The following is a 21,217-nucleotide window of genomic DNA, read 5'->3' on the forward strand; positions in this document are numbered from 1 at the left end:
ATGTCGCGGGGCTCGTGTTTCCATGGTAACGCATTTTCTCTCATTTTTCAACAATTATGTATGAAAACGGGTTTTTCGACGGCTTCAGTGCCATTCTGTTATTGACCAACATGGAATATTTGGGTAATATGATTAGCAAAAGAACAAGAACTTTACATGGTACTATGTTTTTCTTAAATTTTAGAGTAACCATGGCAACAGAGATGTTTAAAATAGCTTATATGTTGCTTTTTATCGTAATTTCTTATAAAAAATATATTATATAAAATTATCTTTCTTGTTAATGTAGCTTTAAAACGTCTTATTTCTAACGTTAGTAATATTTTTGTATGAATAGCAGTTAATTTAACAAATTTCACAGCTTAAAATACTTACAGCAGTGCCCATCGTCTGACATTTTTATTGAAAAATCGTTCTGCATGCTGCTATTATTCTCATGGATATTGTTGAAATGAAAATAAAAAGCCGAAGCTGTGTTCCTTAAATAGACCAGTGTCAACGCTTTTGAATTTTACAATTAGACATATAGGTCACGGGCTTCGTTTCCATGGTAACATCAATTTAATTCAAGACACCATAATTTTATACTGAAATTTGAACAAATTTAGAGCTTAGTTTTAGTATTTAAGTTACAAATTATCAACGGAAAGTTGGAAATAGGTATAACAAATCAAACTGTCCATTTTTTATTTGTAAATGACCGTAATAAGTTACCTTTCAGCCAACTATATTCCCAATCACATCAGTTACCATCGTCCATTTTCTTACATTCCGCATAACATTTCAGTATAATTACATAAAAGAAGCAAAATATTGATCATTTTTCAGAGCAAAAGACTAATAAAAAGTATTTCAGCAAATAATGGCTGTTTAAAAACAATTCAAATAAAGTAAAAGCACAGAATAACATACTTTCAAAATAAAAGCTATTAATTTTCCGCGGTAACTGACACGTAACGTCATGACGTCAATGACGTCATTTTAAGGCAACAATGTTTTGAAGCGTTTTTGCGGCAATTCATTCATTACTTCTGCATTATTAAACCATTAAACATAAGATCGGAGGAAGGTTCAAGATTTATTTCCAGAAGAATGGATATACAAACACATTTAGTTTGTCGTAAACGTTGTCGTAAATCGTCACGTTAGCTTCCGGTTGGACATGCGCACTTACATAAATTAAGGTAACCTACCTCCTTAATGAAACTTGGTCAGTATGTAACCTTGAATAAAATCTTGGACGAGTTCGACATTGGGTCATCTGGGGTCAAAAACTAGGTCGCCAGGTCAAATCAAAGGAAAAGCTTGTTAACACTCTAGAGGTCACAATTTGGGCCCAATCTTAATGAAACTTGGTCAGAATGTTACCCGCAATAAAGTCTTGGACAAGTTTGATATAGGGTCATCTTTGGTAAAAACTTGATCACCAGGTCAAATTAAAGGAAAAGCTTGTTAACACTGTAGCGGCCACATTTATGACTGTATCTTCATGAAGCTTGGTCAGAGTGTTAATCTTGATGATCTAAAGGTCCAGGATGAATCTGGGTCATGTAGGATCAAAAACTAGGTCACCAGTTCAGATCAAAGGAAAAGCTAGTTTACACTGTATTTGCCTCATTTATGACCATATCTTAATGAAACTTAATCAGAATATTAATCTTGAAACTCTATAGGTCAAGTTTAAATCTGGGTCAGGTGGGGTCAAAAACTAGTCCACAAGGTCAAATCAAAGGAAAAGCTTGTTAACACTCTAGAGGCCACATTTATGACTATATCTTCATGAATCTTAGTCAGAATGTTAATCTTGTTAATCTTAGGTCATGTTTGAATCTGGGTCATGTCAGGTCAAAAACTGGGTCACCGGGTCAAATAAAAGAAAAAGCTTGTTAACACTGAAGAGGCCACATTTGTGACTATATCTTCATGAAACTTGGTCAGAATTGTAATCTTGATGATCTCAAGGTCCAGTTTGAATCTGGGTTATGTAGGATCAAAAGCTAGGTCACCAGGTCAAAGCAAAGGAAAATCAAGTTTACATTGTAGAGGCCACATTTATGGCCATATCTTTATGAAACTTGGTCAGAATGTAACTCTTTATGATCCATAGGTCATGTTCAGGTCTGGGTCAGGTGGGGTGAAAAACTAGGTCAATTCTTCATGAATCTTAGTCAGAATGTTAATCTTGTTAATCTTAGGTCATGTTTGAATCTGGGTCATGTCAGGTCAAAAACTGGGTCACTGGGTCAAATAAAAGAAAAAGCTTTTAAACACTGTAGAGGCCACATTAATGACTGTATCTTCATGAAACTTGGTCAGAATGGTTATCTTGATGATCTCAAGGTCCAGTTTGAATCTGGGTCATGTCGGGTCAAAAACTAGGTCACCAGGTCAAATCAAAGGAAAAGCCAGTTTACACTTTAGTGGCCACATTTATGAAACTTGGTCAGAATGTTAATCTTGATGATCTTTATGTCAATAGGTCAGGTGAGCGATACAGGGCCTTCATGGCCCTCTTGTTTATTTTCTTCTGTATAGAGTTTATTTAAGTTGCTCTTTGTGCTGCTCTTTAGATTTAAACATTATAATTGTGCTTTACTGTACATTGCTTTTATGCAAATGTGATACTTTCAACATGATTATAAGCTTGCTTGGGGTGAAAACTGTGCTGTTCTTTACTTTTAACATAATTATATATATTGCTTTAAATTTGAGGTAAAAATTATGTGCTGTTCTCACATGTCCATTGTTTGGGGTAAAAATTATGTGCTGTTCTTCTCACATGTCCATTGTTTGAGGTAAAAATTATGTGCTGTTCTTCTCACAATCATGTCCATTGTTTGGGGTAAGAATTATGTGCTGTTCTTCTCACATGTCCATTGTTTGGGGTAAAAAGTATGTGCTGTTCTTCTCACATGTCCATTGTTTGGGGTAAAAATTATGTGCTGTTCTTCTCACATTATTGTCCTTAATGTCCACATAATTATATGCTGCTCTTATCCATGTACATTGCTGTAGGGTAAAAATTTTGTCCAGCTCTTTATTCTTGCATATTGCTTTGGGGTAAAAATTGTGTGCCAGCTAGCTAGCTCTTTGTATATTGCTTTGGGTAATACAGTTTACTCCTAATGTCCATTTAAATTCTTGTCCTCAAGAAAAGGTTGTTTAAACTGCAAGCATGAAATTTTGTGCAAAAATAAACAATTTATCAGTATATTAAATGCTCACATGATGTTGGGTGATAGAACATTACTCACATCCAGTCACTGTCTTACAATACATTGATTTCTGACAATGGCTGATTGCCTCTGTAAACTGTTTTTTTTCATGTGATTATTTCAGTCATTGAAGAGTGTCTGTGGAATTGTAGATTGTTTGTTGTACATTGTAAATAGATTTACTACCAATATGATAAAGATAGGGGTTTTATTTTAGACTGGAAACTTGATTATGATGGTGTGTTTATGAACAGCTGAAAAATTGGTCTCTTGATGTTGTGTGATTATTCAGACCATTTTGACTGTTTTTATAGTGACTGCATCTGAAAATTGGAAGTAGTAATTTTTTACGGATGAAGTTAAGCTTGGTGATATAAAGTGTGAATTTACTGTGATTTTGTGTGATTTGTTCAAATCAGATATTCTTATTTTTATTTACAGTTTCCTTCAATTTAGTAGATCAATATCAACATTTGATATTTGATGCAAGTGGAAGAAAATAGTAACATTTTATTACATTGTCTGATTTTTTAAATAAATCTGAGTTTCTTGGTTAAATTTTTTGTTTAGGTCAACCTTTTCTCAAAAACTATACGAGCTACAGCTTTGAAACTTTGTACACTTGTTTATCATCATTAGGTGACTATGTATGCCAAGAACAATAACTCTAACCTGCATTTTGTCAGAATTATGGACCTTTTTTACTTAGAAAATCTAAACTATATCTCTTTTCTTACATACTGACCAGCTGGCACACATAGGCAGTGCTCTTGTATACAGTTTCCTTCAGTTTAGTAGATCAATATCAACATTTGATATTTGATGCCAGTAGAAGAAAATAAGCATTTTGTATTCGCCCGAAGGGACGTTTTGTGGTATTCCTTGGTGTCGGTCCTTCTGTCAATTAGCAATTTCGTGTCCGCTCTGTAACTCTTGAACCCCTTGAAGGATTTCAAGGAAACTTGACAAAAATGTTCATCACATTGGGATGACATGCAGAGCACATGTTCTGAATGGCTCGCTTCAAGTTCAAGGTCACACTTAGGGGTCAGTAGTCATATGAGTGTGTGTTGTGTCCGCTTTGTAACTCTTGAACTGCTTGAAGGATAGTAAAGAAACTTGGCACAAACATTCACCACATTAAGAGGACATGCAGACTTCAAGGTCAAGGTCACATTTAGGGGTCAAAGGTCATCGCTCTGTAACTCTTGAACCCCATGAAGCACGGAGGGGTACCTGGGGTCTTCCTCCACCATTAAAGCTAGAAAGTCGCCATATGACCTATCATGTGGATAAGACGTTAAATCCAACAAAAAAAAAAAAAAAAAAAAAAATAAGATCGAAGATTTTGACACAAATGTTCACCACATCAAGACGATGTGCAGAGCGCATGTTCGGGATGGCTAGCTACAAGGTCAGGTCCACACTTAGGGGTCAAAGGTCATACCTTCGGGCATATATTGCTCCACATTGCGGTGCACTTGTTATAAGTCTGTTCAATAGACAGGCTATCCTGAATGATTAGTAGCCGTTTATCATAGTAAATACTATTAGAAGCTGTTAATCATTATTAATGCTAGTAGCAGTAGATCATCATTATTGCTGTATAAGTTAATGCTACAAGTGTTATGCTATAAGTAGCAGTTAATGATCATAATTACTACAAGTAGCAGTAATTCATTGTTAATGCTATAAGAAGCTATTAATTATCATTAATGCCGGAGGTGTAAAATTCTTTTTCAAACCACTCGCCCTGCAGGACTAGTAGCTAGTAAAATCTACTCGCCCTTAGTGAACAGTCACTCGCCCTAATAATTGACATTTTTAGCTCATCTGATTTTTTGAAAAAAAATGATGAGTTATTGTCATCACTTGAACGGTTGTCGGCGTCGGCGTTGCCTGGTTAAGTTTTATGTTTAGGTCAACTTTTCTCCTAAACTATCAAAGCTATTGCTTTGGAACTTGGAATACTTGTTCACCATCATAAGCTGACCCTGTATAGCAAGAAACATAACTCCATCTTGCTTTTTGCAAGATTTATGGCCCCTTTTGTACTTAGAAAATATCAGATTTCTTGGTTAAGTTTTATGTTCAGGTCAACTTTTCTCCTAAACTATCAAAGCTATTGCTTTGAAACTTGGAATACTTGTTTACCATCATAAGCAGACCCTGTACATCAAGAAACATAACTCCATCTTGCTTTTTGCAAGAATTATTGCCCCTTTTGGACTTAGAAAATCAGTTTTCTTGGTTAAGTTTTATGTTTAGGTCAGCTTTTATCCTAAACTATCAAAGCTATTGCTTTAAAACTTGCAACACTTGTTCACCATCATAAGCTGACCCTGTACAGCAAGAAACATAACTCCATCCTGCTTTTTGCAAGATTTATGGCCCCTTTTGGACTTAGAAAATATCAGATTTCTTGGTTAAGTTTTATGTTTAGGTGAACTGTTTCTCTTAAACTATCAAAGCTATTGCTTTGAAACTTGCAACACTTGTTCACCATCATAAGCTGACCCTGTACAGCAAGCAACATAACTCCATCCTGCTTTTTGCAATAATTATTGCCCCTTTTGGACTTAGAAAATCATTTTCTTGGTTCAGTATTATGTTTATGTATATTTTTCTCATAAACTATCAAAGCTATTGCTTTAAAACTTGCAACAGTTTTTCACCATCATAAGTGGACACTGTACATCAAGAAACATAACTCTATCCTGCTTTTTGCAAGAATGATGGCCCTTTTTAGACTTAGAAAATCATGGGTAGGACAATATTTCTATTACACAAAAAAAATCAGATGAGCGTCAGCACCCGCAAGGCGGTGCTCTTGTTAATACTGTCACATTTTATGGAAGGAGTATTATGTACAACAACCAAATTTCAAATATAACACATAGCTCGTACACTATGTTTCCTTTTTGATTTCATTTTTGTTACTCTTAAATTTCCTTTTCACACCAGACATTTTTCTTTTTCTTTCACTAATTTTGTCATCTCCACCATCAAGTTGCTCTCAATAATAACTGCATTGATAGTAATAATAATCAAAGTCTAACCCCTACCGTAGTTTCCCAAAGTGTCAGGAAAGTATTAAATATCAGTTATTTTCATTTTCTCAAGACTTATTTCCCGAAAAATAATTATTTTGAAAAGTGTCCTAAAAAAATATTGACACAATAGTCATCATCCGCCTACCCATCTTGAAAGGGAAAAAACAAGTTGACAATCATCGGTAATTATTCTGTTGATAAACTAAGTAATTGTCCTTCTTTTCATCATCAATTAACATCCTCTCAGAGAGCTAAAAGAAGTGTGTCGGTATAATGACATCTGAAGTGGAGATCAAAGCGGTATTGTTGCACGAGATTGTCATGGCATTACGTCACAGTTACAGTTTTCGCGCCATGTTACACATCACTGTCTGATCGAACCGCCTCGATTCTTTAAATTGATGAGAAATCAATAAAAAAGTTTCTTCCTTAATTTGTTATTAAAAGCAAATGTGCAATATCGCGTATAAACTGACAAGTAAATGTCTCAAACGATAATAGTGGAAATCCTACCTCTGTGACCTATTTGCCCTCAAGGAATTTACATTATCGTTTGAGATGAATATTTTATCAAAAAGTACACGTACAAAGGTTCATTTAAAACTTATTAAAAACCGCAACATCATTTTGTTTTATTTTTAAATCAAATTTCTATTTACGTCCACGAGGTCACTAACAGAAACCTTTTTACCCAAAAAATCGTTTTACTCGTGTATTTAAATTACTGCCGCTTTTTCATTATTTAAGATTTTTTTATTCTGTTTTTTGTTATTTTTTGTCAAAAGTGTGAATTTTATGCCCATAGAATGTATCACTTATTTTCTCTTAGAAAGAAATAAGTGATTAAGATCGCGCTGTTTGAAATTTAACAAATGATTATATGAAAATTCGACCGTTTTTACAAATTTGCTTACATTTCCGTCGATATTTTATTGAAATCTTAATAGAATTCAAATTGTATTACTTCTCAAGCGGTGTTGAAAAATTGAAGCAATAATATTAAAAAATGAATGCACTACGCGCGTTTTTTGTGTTCGTGTCGATAAACAAAGTAACGGCGATGTAAATTAGATAATACGATAGGTCGCACGTGCTCTCGGAATGGAAAATTACCGGCATGACGTTTTGATATCTTTACGATTCGCGGGGAAATTCCAGTCAATCAAAGTAGCAACTGAACCATCTCAAAGTTTGTTGACGTTTTTTGAGATGTAATTTTTGAATCTCATTAAAGCTACGACGTGAAAACCACTCGCCCGATCGGTCGAGTATACAGCGAGGTCCACTCGTCATATCCAGACTTTAACTCGCCAATGCCAGCGGGCGAATGGAATTTTACACCCCTGAATGCTATATGTAGCCATTTATCATTGTTAATGCTATTAGCAGTCATTATTATAGTCATCATTAATGCTATGAGGTAGACAACATTATGCCTTGTTATAAAAATAATCCAAAGTCGAAGACACTACAGAGAATTGGACTTAAGAAATTGATGGATTAGGAACAGAATTGGCTCGACTTTCTTCTGTAATTTTGTAACAGTTACCATTTTAAAAGTTTTATCATTCAGTGGTCAGACTGCAAGGCTTGACAATAGGACAAAGGAGTAGTTTCCCTATCATACTGCATGATGTCTGCAGGAATTATGACTTTCATGGCATTCAGCGCACAGCCAGATTAGCTGTTTATTAACTAACTGTATTCCTCAAGTAAATTTAACACCCCCTCCCGGGCTGGACTTTAACTCTGTAGATCGCTTGCCCATAGAGCAACTTCAGCTATAACCCAGTTTTTGGTTGCCCAAATGTAACATGGTGATTTGATGAAATATTGTTTTGCAGTATAGCAACAAAAACAGTACTGCATGATTTTCTGAGAACTATTTCTTGGGATCTTTCATGTCTTTCACTTGCCTGCCTGCATTCCACTTTACCTGCCCCGGGCGTTAGGGCAGTCCTTAAGGTTGAGCCCTGCCCTCCCATTTGCTAAAATATGTAAGTAAGGTTATTCTATTTATTGTTTTTCCAGGTCGCTGCTAAACAAGCATAATTTAACATGTATTTTTTGCCTGTTTTTAATGATGCCAGATAACTTTATGTCATTTCCTTAAATCAGTTACTCATTTGACATTTGAAAAACAGAAAAATCTTCCAGTAAGGAAGTCTTTGAGATTTAATAGGCCTTTGAGATTAGGCCTGCATTTCATTTGGTAAAAAACTGAGAAAGATGAGTGATGTTATTTTCAGCTATAATTCTACAGTCCTCTCTGTGGTCGTAAATAACATTGTATGATTTTTAATTGTCTTTTACTGATTTTATTTCTGAGAAATGAGAACCATTTTTATTTCAGATTCTCCTCAGAATCTGAAATACTGTAGATGCCTGTGTAATGCGCACTTGTGTTTTATGTACACCATTATTTACCCCTCATTTAATCAAATTATTCAGTTTCAGTTTCAAGGGAAGAAAACAAAACTGAACAACATATAGAACGATAAACATGGGTGTATACAAGTGTTTCTAAACGTGACAGATCTCTGTAGAATTTCATTTCAATTTAATTTGTACATGGTCAGATAGACATCTGAGTTGACACATGCTGCTCATTTCACAAAGATTACAAAAATTGTGAGTATCTTTTGTTCAGATCTGTTAAATGGCTGGTAATTGTGAGCAGTTACTGAGTCACCGTGTGTCTGAATTATTGGTTCGTTCCAGACTATTGATCTTGGTTAAAAATAATATTCAACACAATTTTTAAAAAACTATGTATTATTTAGGGATTCAGTGGTGTTGCTGAAATATTTGTTGGAAGATTGCCTTGTACCCGATTCGATACTTATAACATGTTTCTTATGTCAAATTATTTATAACTTAGCTGATATTTGCCAAAAAATGAAAGCTTGGTTTCATTAGATCACCTTAACTTAAGATTAAGGTTCAGAACCTAAAAGTAAAGATGGATGGTCTAGAAGTCACAAATTTTGGTTCAGTTTTCATGAAATTAGGTCAGGATGGCTGCCTAAATAAAATCTTGGCGGAGTTCCATACTTGGTCATATTTGCCACCTGATCTTTATGAAAGAAGGTCAAAATGTTTGGTGTATAGAAATCTTAGTCATCTTGGGTAAAAAGCTTGGTCATATCATAGAAAAAGCTTGTTTGCACTACAGAATGTTATTCTGTGGGATATTTAGGACAAGTTCATAACTGGTGGGGTCAAGGTCACACTTTGAGATCAGTGGTAAAATAGCTCATCTTTGTGTCTGTGCCATATGTTCTAAATTGATAGGAAGATTTTCTTTTTATAAAACTAACATCGTAATATTTACCTTACCAAAATGAGCCACTAGGCCCAAGGTCAAGGTAACAATTTTGGAATCAAAGGTCACATAGTTATGTCTCCCCATCCCTCTGGGGGAGACATATTGTTTTTGCCCTGTCTGTCCTTCCATCCGTCCATACGTCACACTTCATTTCCGATCAATAACTGGAGAACCATTTGATCTAGAACCTTCAAACTTCATAGGGTTGTAGGGCTGCTGGAGTAAATGACCCCTATTGTTTTTGTGGTCACTCCGTCAAAGGTCAAGGTCACAGGGGCCTGAACATTGAAAACCATTTCCTATCAATAACTAGAGAACCACTTGACCCAGAATGTTGAAACTTCATAGGATGATTGGTCATATAGAGTAGATGACCCTGTTGTTTTTAGGGTCACTCCGTCAAAGGTCAAGGTCACAGCGGCCTGGACATTGAAAACCATTTCCAATTAATAACCTGAGTACCACTTGACCCAGAATGTTAAAACTTCATAGGATGATTGATCATGCAGAGTAGATGACCCCTATCGATTTTGGGGTCAATCTGTTAAAGGTCAAGGTCACAGGGGCCTGAACATTGAAAACCGTTTCCGGTCAGTAACTTGAGAACCACTTGACCCAGAATGTTGAAACTTAATAGGATGATTGATCATGCAGAGTAGATGACCCCTATCGATTTTGGGGTCACTCTGTTAAAGGTCAAGGTCACAGAGGCCTGAACATTGAAAACCGTTTCCGATCAATAACTAGAGAACCTCTAGACCCAGAATGTTGAAACTTCATAGGATGATTGATCATGCAGAGTAGATGACCCCTATCGATTTTGGGGTCACTCTATTAAAGGTCAAGGTCACAGGGGCCTGAACATTGAAAACAGTTTCCGATCAATAACTTGAGAACCTCTCGACCCAGAATGTTGAAACTTCATAGGATGATTGTTCATGCAGAGTAAATGACCCCTATTGTTTTTGGGGTCACTCTGTTAAAGGTCAAGGTCACAGGAGCCTGAACATGGAAAACAATTTCCAATCAATAACTTGAGAACCACTTGACCAAGAATGTTGAAACTTCATAGGATGATTGAACATGCAGAGTAGATGACCCCTATTGATATTTGGCTCAGTCTGTTAAAGGTCAAGGTCACAGGGGCCTGGTCATGTAAAATCATTTCCGGAAAATAACTTGAGAACCACTTGACCTAGAATGTTGAAACTTAATAGGGTGATTGGGCATGCAGAGTACATGACCCTATTTATTTTGGGGTCACTTGGTCAAAGGTCAAGGTCACAGGAGCCTAAACAGTTACTTGAGAACCACTAGGCCAAGAGTGTTGAAACTTAGCGGGATGACTGGACATGCCAAGTAGATGATCCTTATTGCAGCCAACCATCAGTGTCTCTTTGACTTTCGCTTCTGACCTCTATTGACTTCTTGCCTATAGGACTTTGCATTGGGGAAGACATGTGCTTTTTAGCTCACCTGTCACATGGTGACAAGGTGAGCTTTTGTGATCACCCTTCGTCCATCGTCTGTCGTCAGTCCGTCCGTCCGTCTGTCAACAATTTCTTGTCTGCACGATAGTGGTTTCATTTATGATTTTATTTTAACCAAACTTGCACACAACTTGTATCACCATAAGATCTTGGTTCCTTTCTTGAACTGGCCAGATCCCATTATGGGTTCCAGAGTTATGGCCCCTGAAAGGGCCAAAATTAGCTATTTTGACCTTGTCTGCACAATAGCAGCTTTATTTATAATTTGATTTATACCAAACTGGCTCACAACTTGTATCACCATAAGATCTTGGTTCCTTTCTTGAACTGGCCAGATTCCTTTATGGGTTCCAGAGTTATGGCCCCTGAAAGGGCCAGAATTAGCTATTTTGACCTTGTCTCCACAATAGCAGCTTCATTTATGATATATTTTAAACAAACTTGCACACAACTTGTATCACCATAAGATCTTGGTTCCTTTCTTCAGCTGGCGAGATTTCATTATGGGTTCCAGAGTTATGGCCCCTGAAAGGGCCAGAATTAGCTATTTTGACCTTGTCTGCGCAATAGCAGCTTCATTTATGATTTGAATTTAATCAAACTTTTACAAAACTTATTTCACCATAAGATCTTGGTTCCTTTTTTAAGCCGGCCAGATCCCTTAATGGGTTCCAGAGTTATGGCCCCTGAAAGGGCCAGAATTAGCTACTTTGACCTTGTCTGCACAATAGCAGCTTCATTTATGATTTGATTTTAACCAAACTTGCACACAACTTGTATTACCACAAGATCTTGGTTCCTTTCTTGAACTGGCCAGATTCCTTCATGGGTTCTAGAGTTATGGCCCCTTAAAGGTCCAAAATTGGCTATTTTGCAGCCATATAGACTTCATTTATGGTTTTATTTGATAAAAAGTTCCAGAATATCTTCAACAATAAATCTTGGATTCCATGACAAATCAGATCCAATCGTAGGTTCCAGAGTTATTTTATATCTGATTACCTCCCCTGATTATAATCAAAATGGATTTATATCAGTAAGTACTTAATAGGACTTATTTGAAATTTCATTATTGTCATTAGTGTCATTAGTTGGACTGAGCCAATCAGGGTAGATAACTATGGACTGATTTTATGTCAGATTACCTCCTTTTATTTCAAATTAAAATGGGTATATCTCCATAACTAATTAAGATACTGATCTGAAATTTCATTTATGTCAACAGATTTATTTGGCAGATCCTTCTTTTGTTCACTTACAATAATTTTTTTTTTAATACTTCCCTTCTACGTTACTATAAATAGCTTATTTTTAGTAACTTTTTTATTATTGGCCATAGGGAAAAACCGAGACCACTTTTCTGTGGTACAACATGGATGGTACCTCCAATTTTTAGGTGTTTTTTGACATATCTGTAATATCTTGTAAGAATTTTTTGTGTTTTTGGTTAAATTTCTTCCCTTTGTTGTTCCTGTCCTTTGGACTTAGATATTTTTATTAGCTCACCTGAGCAATGCTCAGGTGAGTTTTTCTGATCGCTCGATGTCCGGCGTCCGTCGTCCGTCGTCTGTCGTCCGTCGTCTGTCAACATTTAGCTTGTGTATGCGATAGAGGCTGTATTTTTCAATTAATCTTCATGAATATTGGTCAGAATGATAACCTTGATGAAATCTAGGCCGAGTTCGAAAATGGGTCATCTCGGGTCAAAAACTAGGTCACTAGGTCAAATCAAAGAAAAACCTTGTGAATGCGATAGAGACTGTATTTTTCATTTCTTCTTCATGAATATTGGTCAGAATGATAACATTGATGAAATCTAGGCCGAGTTCGAAAATGGGTCATCTCGGGTCAAAAACTAGGTCACTAGGTCAAATCAAAGAAAAACCTTGTGTATGGGATAGAGGTGGTATTTTTCAATTAATCTTCATGAATATTGGTCAGAATGATAACCTTGATAAAATCTAAGCCGAGTTCGAAAATGGGTCATCTCGGGTCAAAAACTAGGTCACTAGGTCAAATCAAAGAAAAACCTTGTGTATGCAATAGAGGCTGTATTTTTCAATTCTTCTTCATGAATATTGGTCAGAATGATAACTTTGATGAAATCTAGGCCGAGTTCGAAAATGGGTCATCTCGGGTCAAAAACTAGGTCACTAGGTCAAATCAAAGAAAAACCTTGTGTATGCGATAGAGGCTGTATTTTTCAATTGATCTTCATGAATTTTGGTCAGAATGATTGCCTTGATGAAATCTAGGCCGAGTTCGAAAATGGGTCATCTCGGGTCAAAAACTAGGTCACTAGGTCAAATCAAAGAAAAACCTTGTGTATGCGATAGAGGCAGTATTTTTCAATTGATCTTCATGAATTTTGGTCAGAATGATAACCTTAATGAAATCTAGGCCGAGTTCGAAAATGGGTCATCTGGGGTCAAAAACTAGGTCACTAGGTCATATCACGTAAAAAACTTGTGTATGCGATAGAGGCTGTATTTTTCAATTGATCTTCATGAATTTTGGTCAGAATGATTGCCTTGATGAAATTTAGACCAAGTTCGAAAATGGGTCATCTGGGGTCAAAAACTAGGTCACTAGGTCAAATCAAAGAAAAACCTTGTGTATGAATAGAGGCTGTATTTTTCAACTGATCTTCATGAAATTTAGCCAGAATGATTACCTTGATAAAATCTAGGCTGATTTCGAAAATGGGTCATCTGGGGTCAAAAACTAGGTCACTAGGTCAAATCGAAGAAAAACATTGTGTATGCAATAGAGGATGTATTTTTCAATTGATCTTCATGAAATTTGGTCAGAGTGATTGCCTTGATGAAAACTAGGTCGGTTTTGAATATGGGTTATCTGAGGTCAAAAACTAGGTCACTAGGTCAAATTAAAGAAAAATCTTGTGTATACGATAGAGACTGTTTTTTTCAGTTGATATTTATGAAATTTGGTCAGGTTGATTGCCTTAATGAAATCTAGGTCGAATTTGAATATGGATCATCTGAGGTCAAAAACTAGGTCACTTGGTCAAATCAAAGAAAAAACTTCTGTATGTGATAGAGGCTGTATTTTTCAGTTGATCTTCATGAATTTTGGTCAGAATGATTGCCTTGATAAAATCTAGGTCGAGTTTGAACATGGGTCATCTAGGGTCAAAAACTAGGTCATATCTAAGAAAATGCTTGTTTTATCGCAAGAGACCAATTTTTTGGTCCAATCTTAATGAAAATTGGTCAGAATATTTGTTTCCATGAAATCACTAGGTCAAACATGTTTTACACTGTTATGGAGTGTTTCTTAGGTGAGCGACCTAGGGCCATCTTGGCCCTCTTGTTTCTAAGGACCTTCTTGTCCTCAAGTGCAATGATAACGGGTGAGCGATATAGGGCCATCATGGCCCTCTTGTTTACAAAAGCAGTTTCTAGTTTCTGTTTGTGTGTGCTCCATATCTTTTAAACCACTAGGAAAATCTTGATAAAACTAACATCAGTGCTTTACCTCCTCAAGATGACCTGCACAGAATGTACAATCCAGATCACTTATTCCAAGGTTAAGGTCACTCTTGGAGGTCACCATTCATTTCTTCTTAACCATTTGGAAGATTTTCATAAAACTAGTATCAAAGATTTACGAAGCTGCCAACCCAGACCAATAGGTTCAAGGTCAATGTCACACTTGAAGTCAGGATTTGGGTCACAAAGTCCAAGTTCATGGTCACAGAGGTGAAAAATCAAATAGCTTGGCTTTGTGTTCACTCCATACCTTCTAAACCAGTAGAATGAATTTCATAAAATTAGCACTATTTGTTAACCTCATCAAGACGACATAGTATTACAGCGTGCGCAACTCAGGACATGATAACATTTTATTTTCCCTATTTCTAAGCTGTGTCTTGGATTATTAATCACCTTTAGTGATAGCTCTAGTTTATAGATTGTTTGGTAATTTATCTTGTTCTTGAATAAGTCCTTGTACTCAGTGGAAACCATGGTTATTTCTTCAATCTATTTGATATCTTCCTGCAGTGCAGGAAATTATAATCTGTTTTATATATTTTAGCGTGTTGAAATAAATACAAATGAAGTGCTGAGGCTCTTCAAATAAATTGTATTAATGTAGAAATCTTGATTTTTGCCTATAAATACAGCTGTTTCATTACTCTCCTGAAACAGAAACTAGAATTTCTTAGATGCATCATGCGTCAGTGATGACTAAACAGAAATTAGTAGAAGTAGATATTACAGATTATAGAAACTTTCTGCCCAACAATATTCATCAACATTTAAAGTCACTCTGAAACTTGGACTCAAAAATTGTAAAGTTTCCCTTTCCCTAGATCTTTATAGATCTTGTATATATCTACTCATCCACAGTTTATATATCTACTCATCCACAGTTTATATATCTACTCATCCACAGTTTATATATCTACTCATCCACAGTTTTAGTGAAATTTTTCAACATATTCATTTCCATCAAGTTTGGCATAGAATGTGGGTGAAAATAAAAGTTAGATATTGGTAAAAATGCAAGAATAATGTAAATTTCTACATCATTTCAAAAACGTTGCAATATTTTACTTATTAAACATTCTGCTCAATATTTTTGGTTATTTATAAGACTATCCTGCAAAAATCTTAATAAATTATGAACAATAAAATATCATTAACATAAATGATAACATTCCTTTCATGAAGAAAAATGTGTACCTTCAAAACAGTTAAACTGAAGACATTTGCTTGTTATGTTATTGACTAGCTGAATTAGCTAGTACATTTCAAACCCACTAGCTATTTTAAAATTCCTCTAGCATTTAGCTAAATGTATACTTGTCTAAATTTGAACCCTGGACACAGTAGTATAGATAATGCAGTAGGGAAGAAGATTTTTCTGTTTAAATGTCCAGGTCTCAAGTTTTTCTGACTTAAAATGTAGTTTAATATGACTGTGCTCAGGTGAGCGATTCTAGGCTTTCTACTACTTATTTATAAAGGAGAAGAATGAAAATGTGAGTGTTGTATGTAATATCTAATTTCATTTCTGACATTTCTTAACACTTTAAAACACATCGTTCTGTTTAAAAATGAATTCTTGGCAAGCCTCAGGTTAAATGCGCTTCATGCAACAGGCATTGTGCGTGGTATTACTTACAACTTTGATATTTCTCTGCGGTATCTTGATATGACTTGTTCAACAAATAATGTCGCTGATAAATCGTGGACCGATCAATAAAGTGTAGCTTGGTGACATTATTGTTGGTAGCTTTATCAGTGCTGGGCACAGTGAAAATTTCCTGAAAAATCCATGCAATTAGCGACAATGTTGCTAATGTAGTGTAAGACATTAAAGAGCCACTGTGCAGCCACTAAAGTCAAGACATGACTAGGGATAGGCATCTAGGAGATATTGAATAAAAGTTGTTCGTCTTGGTTTTGTTTTAAAGTAGGGCATTGTGTGCCCGATTTAAAGGATCACATGTGATATGATTTCTCGGAATCTGACATTACTATTTTAATTAATCATTGCAACCTGATGACATTAATAAGATGCTCTGCTTTGTTGGAATCAGGATTATGTCCTAATTGCAGAAGAGATAGACTGATCAATATGATTAAACAGGCAGATGAAACGTTTTTCAGTATGAATAGTTGCAAATAATATTTTTGGCAAAATTACAGTACATTAATATGGAACTATCAGTCAGGTGTGATTAATGTGGCCAATAAAAATAAAGAAAACCTACCATTGTTTGTTGTGCCACCGTAATTCATTGTTCTGTGATTGGAAAAAAAAAGTTCTTTCATTTTCAGGAGGATTTCTTGGATGTATAGGATAAAAAATATGTGTGAAATTTTGATCATGCTGGGAGATATTTATGTGATATCAGTGCCTCTGTTTGGTCAGTGATAAAATGAAAATGAGAACAGATGTGTCTAGACATAATGAGTAGTGAAGGTTAAAAAGGAGATACATGGCTGAACCTATATAACATTCATAGGAATATTGTATCTTGGATGTAATATTGGCATTGTGCTGTGAGTAAATAATGGAGTAATACTTAAATACCTTTAGCTGTGATGAAATTTATTTAGATAATGTAAAAAAATGAGAATTTCATTGTAATCATATTGGAAGACAGAAGCACATTTTGAATTAACCAACCACAAATAAAATTTATTCCTTTTTAGTTCTGCTTGATATTTTTTTTTTTAATTTATTTTTTTTTTTTTCACAAAATGTGAAACCTGATGAAATATGTCATCTGACAATAATTTTTTTTAAACTGTTAAAAATAGTAAAATTTTGATTGGCATACAATTTGTATAATATTACAAATTTCTCAAAATGTGACACTTAGTTAAATTAAAATGACACACAGGGAGTTGTATCATTTAAGTCCCCCAGGGGACTGTATAAATGACAGGAAGTGATTCGTTTGATGGATATTCAAAGTGTTTTGTGATCAATGAATTATATATGACAACAATTACGTCATTCATTGTTGAAAGCCAGGTTGCACAGTTTACACTAGTGTTGTAAAGTCTGTTGGCTTATACATTTTATTATTTTCTCTGAGAGTCTACTGGAATATATATTGCTGTGGTGAACATTGGGAATTTCCTAGAAAAGTTATTCTCGACTGTGTTAATTGAGTTATTACAACTGAATTAGTAAAGGCTTTATTATGGTGTTGTGGAATTAATAGGAAAACAACAGAAAGAGTGTATATGTAGTGCATTGTAATTTTTTGTGTTAATTTCTCAAGAGTTCATCTATACTGCAGAACATAAAAAAAATTTTCATTTTAACTGGAAGAAAGTTTCTGTTATATAATATCCTGAGAACGCATCTATACTGCAGTATATTGTTTTTTCATCTTTAAAAGCACAATAGTTTTTGTGATAATTTCGTAAGAGCTAGCTAGTGCATCTTTACTGCAATACCTTCAACTTTGTCACTTTTTCACATCTTAACTAAAAGAATTTTCATGATAATTTCTAATAACTAGGCTAAGCTTTCTATTTTTTACATCTATTGCTTTGTAATTTGGGCTTTCCTCAATTGGCCAACAAGTAAAAGACTTAAAAGCATTATTGTCTCATAATGCGAGGGTTGCAATAAGGGCGTATCTACATATGATTATTATATGTAGATACGCCCTTATTGCGTTGAACCCTCGAATGGTGATTTTAACTTGAAGGAGGTGACTAGAAGAGCTTTAGTCTGTCTCCAGAGAAAAGCTTTAAGTACTTTCTAGTGACTAATGAATATAAGTGACCTCTTTAGGACTTCTTAAGGAACTAATATACTCTGTGACAATCTGAACAAAGGCATTGTATTGAAAGTCGAAAATGGTAAATGGAAATTAGCAACGCACAATAACAGACAAAAGAAAGTCACATGTTTATACATGTATATGAATTTTCAGGGGCATCATAATACATATTGTTAAGTTCAGTAAAGTCTTTGCTATTGATGTCAAAAGTTACAAAAAACAATATGCCTTAAGTCATTGTCTCATCCACTTTTGATTAATGTGGAGAAGTTGTCATTTTCTTGTGGAGAACAAGTTGATTACTTATTTTTTAGTGTGTCAAATTGTGGAATTTTGAAGCAATATTGACTAAATACCATTTAATACATCAATCACTTCTGAAAAATGGCATTAAACCCTGTATCGATCAACTGTACAAATGAACTCTTTGTTTCTTAAAGTCAGGTAGACAGTATAAGTGCTTTGAACCCAGCTAAATTTATTACATACTCCTTGTGTTTCCACAATATAATGGATAGTACAGAATGATATAAACTATTGATGTGAAACATTTAGATAGTTTTTTCGCCATAAAAGAACTATAAGTTGCGATTGTCAATGACCTTTGCATGTTAATGTTACTTTTTCTTGTACATTTCACACTTAAAACATTCAGACATCAGCATTAAAGTCTCATGATTTTGAACTACTGATTTTTGTAAGTTATCACTCAGTATAAATGTGTTTTAGGGGAGGTAAATCTTGAAATATGGAAAAGGATGCCAAAGAGTTGGAGTCGTTTATAGAGCCAGCGACATACGATGAGTTAGATGCTACAGGTGAGTTCAAATGTATGCTTGATCCCCAAGTATAACCAGCATACTGTTATCACGCATATAGATGTTTTGACATGGTGTATTTCATAACATTTTATAACATTTACGTCTTTCACTTTCTGTGTGCTAACATTTGCTTTATATTCAGAGTTGTTTTCCAGATTAAGGCTTATTTGCTTTAAAGCAGAGTTACGAGTATTAAGAGTTCCATTTTTGACTGTATTTAATAGGATAGAACTACTTCATTCAGGGCATTATTATTTGTTGTTTTAAACTTAAAACCATGAGTGCTTTAATTTCCTGCTTCCCATTTAACCAGAAATTCGGTTTGGCCACTTTTAGTTTAGTTTCTTGAAAGAAAGTTTGGCTTTTCATTTTGTTTATATAGATGAGAAAGTGTACATGCAGGGATTCTGCTGTTCTTTACACGTTGTTGTAATTTTCTTGGTTTTCCTTGGTCATACCTGAGGTTGAAAAGTTGGTTGGATTTTATTTCTGGTGACAAGTTGTTTTTGAGGGAAACAGGAGTGAGTAAAGGGCAAAGAAATACATTTTTAGCTTGACTATTCCAAGAGTAGGTAGATCTAATTGGACTTGCACATACATTGGTGTTGGCGTCCGTGTCAACGCGTTGACATCCCATTTTGGTTAAGTTTTTGTGTGTAATAGCTGGTAACTCAGTAACCATTTGTGGAAATGGATTGAAACTTCACACACTTATTCATTGGAAGAACCAAGTTCCATAACTCTGTTTTGCTTTTAATACTAAATTATTCCCTTTTTTCGATTTTTTTTTTTTGTATGAAAACCAGTATCTGACAATACCCACTAATGAGAATGGATAGAAATTCCACACACTTGTTCATTGTGATGACACTGATATGGAGTGCACTGGTTCCATAACTCTGTTTTGCATTTTTATGGGGGCATGATTTTGTATTTTGAAAACGTAGCTCTTTGTTTGTGTTTAAAAGTGAGTATTTTAGAAAATTTTGGGACTGGAAATGTAATATTTTGTATGCTGATATGTAAGTAAAAGGTCACGCACACCAAATTCTGACCAAATTTTTAGCTTGTCTGATTTTAAAAAGAAAAAATCTAGGAGGTATTGTCGTCACTTGATCGTCAGTATCGGTGCTGGTGTTGGCATTGGCATTGGTTAAATTTTTTGTTTAGGTCTGCCTTTTCTCAAAAGCTCTGAAACATGGCACACTTGTTTATCATCATTAGGTGACTTATGTAGGCCATGAACCATAACTCAGATAAGTATTTTGTCAGAATTACGGCCCTTTTTGTACTAAGAAAGTTTGATTTTCTTGGTTAAAAATTTTGTTTAGGTCCACTTTTTCTCAAAAAGTATAAGAGCTACAGCTCTGACACTTTGCACACTTGCTTGTCATCATTACCGTAATTGGCCGATTATAGGTCGCACTCGTGTATAGGACGCAGTGAAAAAATTCTGGAAAAATGCTTATACCCACATCACTTATCCGAATTTATGTTTGTTCGAAATTTGCTATGGTTTCTACGAACTCGCCGGTTTTTGCTAAATCATTGTCAATGTTTTTACATGTTGTGCAAGTATTCAAATTGAAAAGCATAAACTCTGTGTAAGCACTAAACTGCCGCATCTTTGATCACTCCATGAATATTGACGCCAGTGAAAATGAAAGTGCACTTTGGCACGTGGCTGTAAACTAACGTAATTTTAAGACTGGTTTAGGAATTGTTTTGAACATGACGGATCAGCGACTATGATCATATCGGATCAGTCTAAAATCTTGCATGCACATGTTTACAGTTGCCTCCGGGTAGGATTAAATGGTTAATTGTTTGCAGATTGTGACAGTAGGTGTAAGATAAGTAATGCCGCGGGCGTGAATTTCTCGATGAACAAGAGGATTATAGACAACTGTCAAAATTATGTTTGAAGACTAGATAATCGATTTCTGGGCTACCTGATATGGAGTTTCAAGTATTTTAATGCAAAATGTGTGAAAAGACGCCGGGAAAGTTTTACACAGGTCTTGTTAAAAACTT

The 21,217-nt window shown here is 35.1% G+C and overlaps 1 protein-coding gene across 9 annotated transcripts in view; it reads left to right on the plus strand.

The window, feature by feature from the left end:
- The window catches only part of LOC123556569 (probable phospholipid-transporting ATPase IA), a 153,712-nt gene that overhangs the window by 45,099 nt on the left and 87,396 nt on the right, over positions 1–21,217 (plus strand). For 7 of the 9 annotated variants that reach the window (XM_045347385.2, XM_045347382.2, XM_045347390.2 and 4 more), the window contains exon 2: positions 19,092–19,180. The exons of 1 other annotated variant lie outside the window; for it this stretch is intronic. In XM_045347385.2, coding sequence (XP_045203320.2) covers positions 19,111–19,180 — 70 coding nt within the window. In that variant the 5' untranslated portion in view covers positions 19,092–19,110. Of the gene's footprint in view, positions 1–16,883; positions 17,122–19,091; positions 19,181–21,217 lie in introns of those variants that run through there. One more of the 9 variants, XM_045347384.2, reaches the window with a different exon arrangement.

Source organism: Mercenaria mercenaria, chromosome 5, assembly GCF_021730395.1.
Source record: "Mercenaria mercenaria strain notata chromosome 5, MADL_Memer_1, whole genome shotgun sequence".
Taxonomy (NCBI): domain Eukaryota; kingdom Metazoa; phylum Mollusca; class Bivalvia; order Venerida; family Veneridae; genus Mercenaria; species Mercenaria mercenaria.